The sequence below is a fragment of the Sminthopsis crassicaudata genome, chromosome 1, assembly GCF_048593235.1.
Source record: "Sminthopsis crassicaudata isolate SCR6 chromosome 1, ASM4859323v1, whole genome shotgun sequence".
NCBI lineage: Eukaryota > Metazoa > Chordata > Mammalia > Dasyuromorphia > Dasyuridae > Sminthopsis > Sminthopsis crassicaudata.
Window position 1 is genome coordinate 621265902 of NC_133617.1, and position 13406 is coordinate 621279307.

The 13406-nt window shown below is 35.8% G+C and overlaps 1 protein-coding gene across 1 annotated transcript in view; it reads right to left on the bottom strand.

Moving 5' to 3' along the window:
• OSMR (oncostatin M receptor) overlaps nucleotides 1-13406 on the bottom strand; it is a 67940-nt gene that overhangs the window by 1486 nt on the left and 53048 nt on the right. Inside the window, exons 12-17 of the mRNA XM_074282622.1 lie at nucleotides 10830-11015; nucleotides 9054-9158; nucleotides 7496-7675; nucleotides 5613-5780; nucleotides 556-637; nucleotides 203-275 (exon numbers count right to left, since the gene is read on the bottom strand). Coding sequence (XP_074138723.1) covers nucleotides 203-275; nucleotides 556-637; nucleotides 5613-5780; nucleotides 7496-7675; nucleotides 9054-9158; nucleotides 10830-11015 — 794 coding nt within the window. The remainder of the gene's footprint in view (nucleotides 1-202; nucleotides 276-555; nucleotides 638-5612; nucleotides 5781-7495; nucleotides 7676-9053; nucleotides 9159-10829; nucleotides 11016-13406) is intronic.

Sequence of the window (13406 nt, forward strand, 5' to 3'; positions counted from 1 at the left end):
CTTAATCTTTGTTTTATAAATCACTAGATTCATTTGCTCATCTGTAAATCATATATCTAACTATTCCACTGATTTCCCCCCCCCCCTCTATTTCTTGGCCTACATAAAATTGTTTTGATATGATTACTGTTTTGCAGTATCTGGTATTGCTAAGCTCCCTTCCTCCACATTCACAATATAGTACTTTTCCACTGTTTTTCACCTTGAATTTCAGCAGTGACAAGACACTGCTCTTGTAAGGATCTGGAATATCAGGGAAGCACTTCTCCTTCACCCTAGAACAACAGTAAAAGTGACATTAAATTATCAATATTATAAAAACATTTCCATGTCAAATAATTTTAAACAAAAAAAGTTATCTTTTTCTCTTAATTCACATACACTAAAAATAGTACTAACAACTTAATTGAATAATCTGGTCTATGGCTTTCTTTCTCTCTTTCCTCTTCTGTTTTTTCCTCCTAAAAAATTCAGTGATTTTCAATTGAATTCTAACTGAGTTTTTCTAGTTTTAATAAGGCATACTGCTCTATCTAAAAGTTTCATAACACTTACCACTGAATTTTCAAGTTCAATCCAATGATGAGCAGCAGAGAAAAGAAGGCCATTGGAAATAGTATAGTCATTATTAAATTGGCTGAAGAAAGAAGAATAATTTTTCAATGAATAACTTTCACTTCTAATATAAGCTCAATATTAAAAATAAATCTGCATGTGGAAAATAAAGTTTATTAATCCTCAGATTTTATCCATGGCAGAAATTTAATTTTTTCCCTTTCCAATATTTTCTTTAATCAGTATTGATATTCTTACACATTACCTTTAAAAAAAACACCAAACACTTTATTCAATAGAGAGATAAGAAGTCAAAGTAATGAGGGAAAGGAAAGGGGGAACCCCATGTCTCGGCGCATAGATAGTAAGATAATCCCATGAGGCGCAGTGTCCCCTGTAAATGAATTTACAGGCCCGAAAACCTAGACTGATAAATAAAAGGTTTATTGTAGAAATTGGAAGTAAAGCTCAGTTAGAAAGACACCAGGGCCAGAGATGGCCACTGGGCGGGCAGGAACCCTTACATAGCTGGAAGGATACCATATGATGGCTGGGAGGGCTCCTGCAAAGAGAGCGCTCCCGGCTCCTTTTATACCTAGAAGATAATGGGCGGTACCCCCCAAGTTCTTGGGGGATAGGGCTTTTCAGTTAGCTCAGATCAGGTGAGGGCTGTTGGAAGCTGAGCTGATAGTGGGGCTGGGCCCCGATATTCAAAGGGCGCCTTTGACCAGGATTTGTGAATCAAGGTCAGCCATGGTTTGGGCAATTAGAAAGGAATCTTAAAGGGACCTCAACCCCCATCAAAAGGATATGAACAATATAATATACATATAAACCCTGGGTAGCTATATTTTTTAAAATATACCAAATTGTTAATAATAAGAAAAATGAAAATTAAATAGTCACTTAAATTAGAAAAAAATGGGAAGAGAGACAGTAAGAGTGTTGGAAAGACTATAGAAAGATCAGCACATTAATATACTTAATAAAACTGCAGTTTGATTAATTTGTTCTAGAAAATAATTTAAAATCATCCTAGAAAAGTAAGCAAATTATTCATATTCAATGACCCAGTTATCAGACAAGTGGACAGATAACCCTCTACCCATTTTCTTATTCAATTTGCCAGATTCTAGACAAGTGGTTTTTTGGTTTTTTTTCCTTATGTCACTGGCAATTTGCATGGAGATTTATAAAAAATGCTTACCTGTTTTTATTGTGCCTTCTTTCAATTCTCTCTGCTTAATCTATCCCCTATTCTTATTCCCCTTTTTCATGCCTGGAAGAAAATTCCCGGCACACACACACCCATATCCCTTCTCCACATCACCCTCACTGACCTTACAGCCCTATCTTCCCATGAGGAAATCTTTCTCTTCTTTCAAGGCCCACTGCACATCTCACCTCCTCTGTCAAGCTTTCTATGATCCGTTCTATTTTTTGAGCCATTTTGACCTTCTTTACACACTCTTCCTTGAAATATATTTCCATGAAAGATTGCAACCATTCCCATTAAAATCAGGGGCGAAATAAGGTTGTCCACTATCATCATTACTATTCAATATTGTATTAGAAATGCTAGCTTTGGCAATAAGAGTGGAGAAAGAGATTAAAGGAATTAGAGTAGGTAATGAGGAAATCAAATTATCACTCTTTGCTGATGATATGATGGTATACTTAGAGAACCCCAAAGATTCTACTAAAAAGCTATTAGAAATAATCCACACCTTTAGCAAAGTTGCAGGATACAAAATAAACCCACATAAATCATCAGTATTCTTGTATGTCACTAACAAAATCCAACAGAGTTACAAAGAGAAATTCCATTTAAAGTAATTACCTATAGTATAAAATATTTAGGAATCTATCTGCCAAGGGAAAATCAGAAACTATATGAGCAAAACTACAAAACACTTTGAACACAAATTGTCTGATCTAACCAATTGGAAAAATATTAAATGCTCTTGGATAGGGTGAGCAAATATAATAAAAATGACAATACTACCTAAACTAATCTATTTATTTAGCACTATACCAATCAGACTACCAAAAAACTATTTTAATGACCTAGAAAAAAAAAAAACAACAAAGTTCATATGGAAAAACAAAAGGTCAAAAATTTCAAGGGAATTAATGAAAATAAAATCAAATGAAGGTGGCCTAGCTGTACCAGATCTAAAATTATATTATAAAGCAGTGCTTACCAAAACCATTTGGTATTGGCTAAGAAATAGACTAGTTGATCAGTGGAATAGGTTAGGTCCAAAGCACAAAATAATCAATAGCTTTAATAATCTAGTGTTTGACAAACCCAAAGACCCCAGCCTTTGGGATAAGAACTCAATGCTTGACAAAAATTGTGGGGAAAATTGGAAATTAATATGGCAGAAACTAGGCATTGACCTACATTTAACACCGTACACCAAGGTCAGGTCAAAATGGGTTCATGTCATAGGAATAAAAAATGAGATTATAAATAAATTAGAGGAACATAGGATGGTTTGCCTCTCAGACCTATGGAAGAGGAATGAATTTATGTCCAAAGAAGTACTAGAGATCATTATTGATCACAAAGTAGAAAACTTTGATTATATCAAATTGAAAAGTTTTTGTACAAACAAAACTAATGCAGATAAGATTAGAAGGGAAACAATAAACTGGGAAAACATTTTTACGGTCAAAGTTTCCGATAAAGGCCTTATTTCCAAAATATATAGAGGATTGACTCTAATTTATAAGAAATCAAGCCAATCTCCAATTGATAAATGGTCAAAGGATACAAACAGACAATTCTCAGATGAAGAAATTGAAACTATTTCTAGTCATATGAAAAGATGCTCCAAGTCATTATTAATCAGAGAAATGCAAATTAAGACAACTCTGAAATACCACTACACACCTGTCAGATTGGCTAGATGACAGGGAAAGATAATGCAGAATGTTGGAGGGGATGTGGGAAAACTGGTACACTGATACATTGTTAGTGGAATTGTGAATTCATCCAGCCATTCTGGAGAGCAATTTGGAACTATGCTCAAAAAGTTATCAAACTGTGCATACTCTTTGACCCAGTAGTGTTACTATTGGGCTTATATGCCAAAGAGATCTTAAAGAAGGGAAAGGGACCTGTATGTGCAAGAATGTTTGTGACAGCCCTCTTTGTGGTGGCCAGAAACTGGAAACTACGTGGATGCCCATCAGTTAGAGAATGGCTGAATAAATTGTAGTATATGAATATTATGGAATATTATCGTTCTGTAAGAAATGACCAACAGGATGATTTCAGAAAGACCTGGAGAGACTTACATGAGCTGATGCTGAGTGAGGTGAGTAAGACCAGGAGATCATTGTATACTTCAACAACAATATTGTTATGATGATCAATTCTGATGGATGTGGCGATTGTCAACAATGAGATGAACCAAATCAGTTCCAATAGAGCAATAATGAACTGAACCAGCTACACCCAACCAAAGAACTCTGGGAGATGACTATGAACCACTACATGGAATTCCCAATCCCTCTAATTTTGTCCACCTACATTTTGGATTTCTTTCACAGGCTAATTGTACACTATTTCAAAGTCCAATTATTTTTGTACAGCAAAACAACTGTTTGGACATGTATACATATATTGTATTTAATTTATACTTTAACATATTTAACGTGTATTGGTCAACCTGCCATCTGGGGCGGGGGGGGGGGGGGGGAAGAAGGGGGAAAATTAGAACAAAAGGTTTGGCAATTGTCAATGTTGTAAAATTACCCATGTATATATCTGGTAAATAAAAACTATTAAAATATAAAAAAAATATGGAGAGATGTTAACAAAAAAATATATATATATATATATATATATATTTCCATGTATGTTGGATTGTTCTAGATTATAAATTCTTTAAGGGCAAAGATTGTATAATTTTTCAGCTTTGTATTCCCAGTGACTTGTACTTAGTGTCTAAAAATGTTTGCTGAATGAAGAGTTGAATGTTAAATGGAAATTAACTTCAATGAATATTTAAGCTCCTAACTCATTTCAAGATACTATGCTTAAGGCTAGGGATACAAAAATAAATAAACAAACAAACAAAAAAAGACAACAAAACCCAAAAAAATAGTTTCTGCTATGTAGGAGTATATATTATAAGGAGGCAGAGGTGGAGGAAGAAGAAGAAACGTTAGAGAAAGAGGAGGAAAAGAGAGGAAATGGGGTTGAATAAGGCAGAGGAACAACACATACCCAAAAAGGATGATTCAAAGTGATGCGGGTTGTGATCCCTTTAAGACTATTCCTTTCAGATTGATTTATTCCTTTCTGATTCCCAGCCTCTCCTAGCTGATCAATTCAAGAAGCTAGGACCCTTGATTCACAAATCCTGGTCAAAAGCACCCCTTTGAGTTCCAATAGGAGATCTGGGCTCTCCCAGCCCCCATAGGATTTGAACCAATTTGGGCTGTCCCAGCCCCCATTCTAATGATCTGCTCAGGTTTCCCAACTCCCACCTAGAAAATTCTAGCCCTAGCTGAAACCCAGCAAGGAACCAATTTGGGACTCCACTCATAGGCCCCTTTAGCTAAATCTCTCCTTATTAAAGAGCCAAGATGGAGTCCTCTCTTTGCAGATTGCTGAAATATGCCAACTCTCTGCCCACTGAAATACTGTTTCTGGTGCCCTCTTCTCTTTACCTAATACCTTTTACTAACTAGACTTTACCTTTACTTCCAAACCCCATAATAAACCTCTTTTATCAATGTAGGTTTTCGGGTCTGCAAATTCCTTTACAGGGGACTCTTGCGCCACTACTAGACCTCATTTAACTCTGTATCCTTGCGCCAAATCCAAAGGGGTTGCAGGGGAGCTCCATTTGACTCCCTGTACCCCGAACCTGCATCTAGACCTCAATTAACCCTAATTTCATTTAGTTACCCCAATTCTAAACCTCATCAAAAGGAAAGAACTGATGAAGGCAAAGGAGAAATCCATAGCAAGTACTGAGGAATAATCAGAGAAAGGACCAAGTCCCTTCTTTACTGGGTTTTTGATTTTTCTAACTCACTTTTTTCAGGGGTTCCAGTTGTGACCTTTATAAAACTTCCAAGGCTGTCTCCACCGCCTGTGTAAGCTTTAACTTCAAAGTTGTATGTTGAATTTGGCTGTAATTTTTTCACATTGAAAGTCTTTTGTTTTGTATCTGGAACTGTGTATTTACAGACTATTATATTATCTTGAAAAAGAAAAGAAAATTATCAGTTCTCTATAAACTAAGGAGAAAACAGAAGACATCAATTAAAAATTATTTTGTAAAAAAAAACATGGGAGATAAGAGTTAACTTGTACATTGTTTATCATGATTTGAATGAATGGCTTAGGCAGTTAATAATCTCACATGTGTTTCAATTTTTTTTTCATTTAAAAAATCTATATTTCCCTTAGGATTTTCCTAAAAGTCATTCTTTCACCATTTCTCTCTAACTCCCTATCACAGGTCAGATTTTTATTATTTCAGGCAAATGATATAACAAACAGACAGACAGACAGACAGACACATACACACACACATACGAGCATCTGGCAGATTCAGAAATTTTGCACATAGAAGAGAAGGGAAAGGAATCAGAATTTATATATTGCTTCCTTTGTGATAAACACCATGTAAAGGTTTGTTGTTATTCAATAATTTTCAAGCAAGTCTGACTCTTCATGACCCCATTTTGGAATTTTCTTGATAATACCAAAGTGGTTTGCCACTTCCTTCTCCAGCTGATTTTACAGATGGGGAAACTGAGGCAAAAAGGGTTAAGTGACTTGTCCAAAGTCACACAACTAGTACCTAAGTCTTCCTGATTTCAGACCAGGCACTCAATCTACTTCATTTTCTAGCTGCCCTACTGTGTTAAGTAGGGTTTTTTATTTGTTTGTTTTCTGTTTTGATTTGGTTTGGGTTTTTTGTTTGTTTTTTGTTTGCTTGTTTGTTTGTTTGTTTGTTTTTTACAAATATCTCTTTTGATCCTCACAACAACTCTCTCAATCAAGGGTTATTATCATTCCCAGGAGAAAAAAAAAAAAAAAAAAGAATGAGTTTAGTGTATCCAATATGATTCTGGGAATAGGAAGGAGTCTGAAGAGCTAAAATAGTTTTTACTTTAGACATACATTTTTTTGACAGGATTTTTATTAATTTCACAAAAGGGACTACCAGGGATTTGTATACTTTCCCTCTTTACTTCCCCATTAATAAGATCATCATCATTCTTGCTTTGATCTGCTTTAGTGAGTAGATGAGATTCACTTACTACTACCTTATTTGGGTGCATATGGAGATAATGCTCAAGTGGTGCTAAAAGTAGAAACTAGTTGGGTTTTTTTTGAAATAAATTTAACATCCTCAGTGTAACTTTGTTTACACTATAACTTAACAGTGTTTTTTTTATCCTTTGTATTTTTTTCAATTAACAAGAATTCATTTTCTCCTCCCCCATTAAAAACAACTTTATAATCAATATGCATAGTTAAGCAAAAAAAAAAAAAAAAAGAAATCCTATGTCCAAAAATTGATTTTTCATTCTGCATGTTGAATCTGTTGTATCTTTGTCATCATGATCTCTGAAATCATGGTTAAAGCAGCTGGTGGCAAAGAACTGGAAACTTAGTGTCTCTCAGTTGGATTACAACCGAACAAAGTATGTTAATGGAATGTTATTGCATGTAAGAAGTGATGTGCAGGATGGTTTCAGAGAAAAGTGGGGAAGGTATACAAAGTATACAGAATGAAATAAGCAGAAACATTGTAAGACATTGTAAAGACAATTTACTTGAATTACACAAGAACAAAGACAAACTACCCAATGTACCTGTCAAAAATCACATTCTAAATAGATAAATATCTTTCATATATTTAAAAATGAAGAGATAACTTTTCCATGTCTAAGTAAGTGTTACCTGAAAAATTTTGCTTTTCTGTCTCTTGGTCACAGGACCCTCCCACTTCAGGTTTCATATAAATATGGTACCCATTAAAGAAGCCATACTGGGGTTCATCAGTACAATTATCCTTCCAATTCAAGGTCAATGAAGTAGAAGCCAAATTCTCAACAGTCACAACTGGTTTGCAATCAAGTGCTAGGAAAAGAAATTGGTTGGGGAGAAAAGTTTCTTTCTTTTTGTTTTTAATTTCCAGAATGCTTTCATTCTACTCATCTTAAATGAATAAAACTGAAATTGTAAACAAAATGAAATTAAATAAATAAAATCTTACATGAACAAATTTAATGAAATTTAAACAAAATTAAAATAAATAATATTTCAAATGTTGTTAATTCCTATATGTACATTCTTTCTTGTGAAATTGTGTTATTTACCTCCACTTTACCAATGAAGCAAGAGGCTGAAAGAGGTGAAATGACTTGGCCACAGTTTTGCAGCTAATAAGTATCTGAGTCAGGATTTGAAACCAAGTCTTGTCGATGCTTTTGTTTCAGAAATCTATCTATTACACTGTTTCTACAATCAACTAGACCTTGATGCATGTATATGTATGAATCTATGCCAAAAATAAGTGAGAGGCAGCTGTAGAGAAGAGGAATCAACAGTGTACTTAGAAATCGGATTTAGAGATAGAAGAGGCTCCTTAAGAGATTCTTCTTCTGGTCCAACCTCTTCATTTTACAGACAGGAAAATGAAGTAATTGTCTACTCCAGGAATGGCTCCCTGATCCTTTAGTTGGTAACCACATCAACTTAATAACCTCAAGTCTAGCGTTTTCCTCACTATATCATGTTGTTTTGTGGAGGTAATGTTGCTCATATAGGAGGGAAAGGATATTTTGGGTAGTAACAGTATGAAATTAGATAATGGATGTGAAAAAGATGAGAGTCTTTTTTTGTCTGGCAGTGATTGTTGTTGCTCAGTTTCTTCAGTTATATTCTACTCTTCATGATCCCATTTGGAATTTTTTTGGCAAAACAAAACTGAATTGATTACACTTCGTTGTCCAGCTCATTTTATAGATGAGTAAACTGAGGCAAATAGAGTGAAGTAACCCAGGGTTATATTTCTAAGTAAGTGTCTGGGAGTAGATATGAACTCAAGTCTTCCTGACTCCAAGCCCAGTGCTCTATCCACTGTACCAACTAGCCACCTATAAATGCTGTACTATCATCCGCAATTTACAGATGAGTGACTTGTCTAGTAACACAGTTACTAATTATCTGAGGCTGGTTTTGTATTTATCTTCCTGATTCCAGATTCTGGGCTCCATTTTCACTGTACCACCTAACTGTCCTATGAAATTAATGTAACCAGTTAACATTGCTGGTTTTAGTAGCTGTAAAATGTGGGCCCATGACAGGATTTTACCAATATGAACTGGCAACACTTTGAAAAATAATGCTATTGGGTTGAGGGGAAAATGAGACAAGGATGGTTTAAAGGTTGAAATCTTTCATTTCCAGATGGTCCATTCTGAATATGTTAACCACACAAAAACTATTAACTTACCTAGCTCCTGAGTGTATCCTGTTTTTTTCTTTAGTAAATAAGCTTCATGTTTTGTGGACAGTCCATAAATTCTAAAGTTATATCTCACTCCAGGCTGAAAAGCAGCTGTGGATGCAGAGAGAGACTTATTAATGACAGTCATAGCATTTTCATTATTACTAAAAAATTATTAGAGATATTTATTTTAGTTTAGTTTAGGGTATTTTAGTCCATTTTTGGTAAAGCATGCAGTTTTCATATTTTGTGGTCTACCTCTTTCAGTGTCCTTTCTCTAGATATGCTTTCAGGCCTCCATTTCCAAGGTAACTATGCCTTCCTTCATACCTTCTCCTGGACCAGAGGAATATCTTATCCAAGTACCAAGCCTTTTGCATCAGGCTGCTTAGCACAGGGCACAGGGCACAGATCTCTCTGTGTCTCTATCTCTGTCCCTGTCTTTCTCTGTTTCTCTGTCTCTATTCTCTCTCTCTCTCTCTCTCTCTCTCTCTCTCTCTCTCTCTCTCTCTCTCTCTCTCTCTCTCTCTCTCTCTCTCTCTCTCTCTCTCTCTCTCTCTCTCTCTCTCTCTCTCTCTCTCTCTCTCTCTCTCTCTCTCTCTCTCATACACACACACACACACACACACACACACACACACACACACACACACACACACACACAGGTATCCCTCCCCCTCCCTTGAGGGCATATGCTAAGTTTTTTTTTTTTTTTTTTTCCCCATCTGTCCCACTAGCCTTTAGAATAAGTTTCCACACATTGTGTTCATGGAGCTGGAAGTGAGAAGGCATTATGAAAATTAATGTGAAATCAATCCCAAGTAAGTGCAAAGCACTTATAACAAGAGAATATTATATATGTATCTTGTTTTAAACAATAAATGTTCCTAAAAAAGTTGTGTAATGAGATTCTCTTGGAAGCAGAATCATAGTTAAAATACACTAAAATAATTTTCTGTTTTAATTCATTCTTTGTTGGATTATTTTATAAAGCAAATAATCCCTCCCTAATTGATTTTTTTTCCTGATTCTGCCTTTGCCTGGAATTTTCTCCCTTCTTCCTATTAAGTTCTGACCCATCCTTCAAAACCTACTCCAGGAAAAAAAACCCTTGATCCTTCAGTTGTTTACCACTCCATTCCCTCAACACAGGGCATTTTGTTTTTGTAACTCTAATGCACTTATGAAATAATCTTGTGTGCTACCTCATCTCCCTATGGGAAAGAAGGAAGGAAGGAAGGAAGGAAGGAATAGATTTAGAGTTGACACAAGACAATTTTTTGTCAGATTTACAGAAATCAAATGCCAGATACTCATATATATTAAATGGGTCATATTGAAGAATTTACAACCTAATATGACTCCCATTCCAAGGAGGCAATTCAAAATAATATACTTAAAGTAGGACAATAGCAACACCAGTACCCCCCTTAAACCTATATAGATAAACATCACCTCATTATAAAGAATTAAGTGTGTTTTAAATAGGAGCCACATATACTATGTTCTACCTGAAGAATCTCATGGGGCTCTGTAGAAACAAAGCCCAAGATTCAGTCCAAGTGTTTCCAATGAGAGATCCACTTTCAGAGAAGTGAAATCATATGCAATTTCCTAAAGTAAGATATAGTGAACAGCAAACTCTCATCATTCACTTTACTTGGGGAGCTGAAGCCAAACCAAGGTGCCTGGAAGGCAGTTCAGAAATTCTGGTCTAATGAGCTTAGCAAGGGAAGGTACTTCATCTAGTCAGACATTAATTAACCTGAAGGTTGCCCTTACCAGATCTGATGATTGCACTGGTGGTATTGGAACCAAATTTTTTCCACTGGAAATCACAGTCTCCATTCTGGGGATAGTTACACCAATCTACAACATAGCCTTCAGCTTTTGTTGGGTCAGGTTTCCAAGACAGAAATATTCCATCTGTTGTGCCATTAACTCTCTCTTCTTTTATGTTTTGTGCATCTTGAAGAAAACATTGCTTGATTTAAATGAACTATACATTTTAGCCTCCAGAAAAATGAAATTTTAAAATATAATTTCATCTTCAAACAGAAATACTCAATTTGACAAACATTCAGTGTTAATTTTATGTAAAGCACTGAGTCAGGTAGTGGGGATACAAAGATGGAAAATTTGTCTTTCCCTTCAAGCTTATAAATACAGTGGGAATAGGAAAACACATTTCATGTATACAAAAAAATGCACAATATAAGATAAAATGGGAGCAGGCGGGTGGCACAGTGGACAGAGCCCTGGGCCTGGATTCACAAAGATTCCTATTTTTGAACTCAAATTTGGCCTCCAACTCTCACAAACAGTGTGATCCTTGGCAAGTCACTTAACCTTGTTTGATTCAGTTTCCTCCTCTGTAAAAAATGAGCTGGAGAAATAAATGACTCCAAATGGTTTCACAAAGAATCAGACATGAGTGAATGATGATGATAACAACAAATTCTAGCACAACAATAAAGTAAAATGTGATGGGGCTAAAGTAAAGGGAAAAAGATGAGGCATTGAGACCTAGAGAGGTAAAGTAATTTGCCTAAAAAGCTCTAGGAACATGTAAGAAAGAAGAGGTGTTTCTAATGTAGACATAGGCCCCAGTATAGAGTTGTATTGTGGGCAGGGTATATTAAGAGGCTTAGTAATGAATGACTCCCTCAACTTTTGGGTACTTCTATCTCTTACTGAATGGCTTACCCATAGAGAGTCATTAGAGATCTTCAGATATCCCTTTTCACTTCTACAACTGCAGATGGAGTTCAGAAGAGAGGAAAGTTTGGGAAGTGAACTAGTGACTTGGAAGATGTAGTGAAAAGAGTGGATTTGGAATTAAAGTATCTGAGGCTGCTTTTTGTAGTGGCTATAAACTGGAAATTGAATGGATGCCCATCAATTGGAGAATGGATGGGTAAATTGTGTTATATGAATGTTATGGAATATTATTGTTCTGTAAGAAATGACCAGCAGGACGAATACAGAGAGGCTTGGAGAGACTTACATCAACTGATGCTGAGTGAAATGAGCAGAACCAGAAGATCATTATACACTTCAACAGCAATACTGTATGAGGATATATTCTAATGGAAGTAGATATCTTCGGCAATGAGAAGATCCAATTGAGTTCCAGTTGATCAGTGATGAACTGATCTATCCCAGAGAAAGAACACTGGGAAATAAATGTGGACTGCTTGCATTTTGTTTTTCTTCCCAAGTTATTTTTAATCTTTCTAAATATGATTTTTCTTGTGCAACAAGGGAACTGTATAAATATGTACACATATATTGTATTTAAGATATACTTTAACATATTTAACATTTATGAGACTGCCTGCCATGTGGGGGAGGGAGTGGAGGGAAGGAAAGGAAAAATTGGAACAGAAGTGATTGCAAAGGACAATGTTGAAAAACTATCCATGCATGTTCTGTCAATAAAAAGTTATAATAAAAAAAAGTAGCTGAGGCTGAATGCCAGCTCTCTCCTTCCTAACTGTGTGAGGAGTGTGGGAAGTTAATGGAAGATAGAGCTCTGAACCTGGAATCAGAAAGAGATGAATTCAAATTAAGCCTTAGACACGTATTAGCTTTATGACTCTGGGCAAGTCATGTAATTTCCTATCTTTAATTTCCTCATCTGTAAAATGGTGATAATAACCACACATCTCTCAGGATTATGTGAAGTAAAAAGAGACCTTTGTAAAGTGTTTTACAAACTTCAAATTTCTATATTAATGAAGATGATACAATGTGGAGATGATGATAATAATGATGATCTTGGGGAAAGATCTTCATTTCTACCACTGTTTTCCAAAAGTCCTATCTAAAACTTCATCTTCTAGGAAATCATCTCAATTTCTCTTAACTAGTGGTTTCCCTCTCTTAATCATTTCCTAATCTTTGCTGTGTCCTGCTTTCTAGAGTCCCCAAGTTAGGGTGACAAGACATACTGTGCTTTCTAGAGTCCCTATGCTGGGGTGAAAAAACATACCATTTTAGTGAAGGAATGATGAGGTGAGACTCTCAAGGATGGTTAAAATATGGAGTCCATTTATTCCAAGTTCTTTCACCCTTATATACCCTAATACCCTTATGTAACCAAAGCAATACTGCACATGCACTAAGTATATACTGCGCACATGGGACCACATAAACTACCTGCTGTTGTATGTAGTTTGCCACCTGGTATCACTTCCACCTGGTGGAATCACAACACAGGTTGTCACCACCCCCTGACTTCTCAGGAAGGCTGAGAGATCTTGGGGGAGATGGGGAGTAGAACCAGACATAATTAGCAGGTTCTCTCTGGTTTGAAATGTCTTATATCTTACCCAGAGTTCCCCCACTATCTGTGGC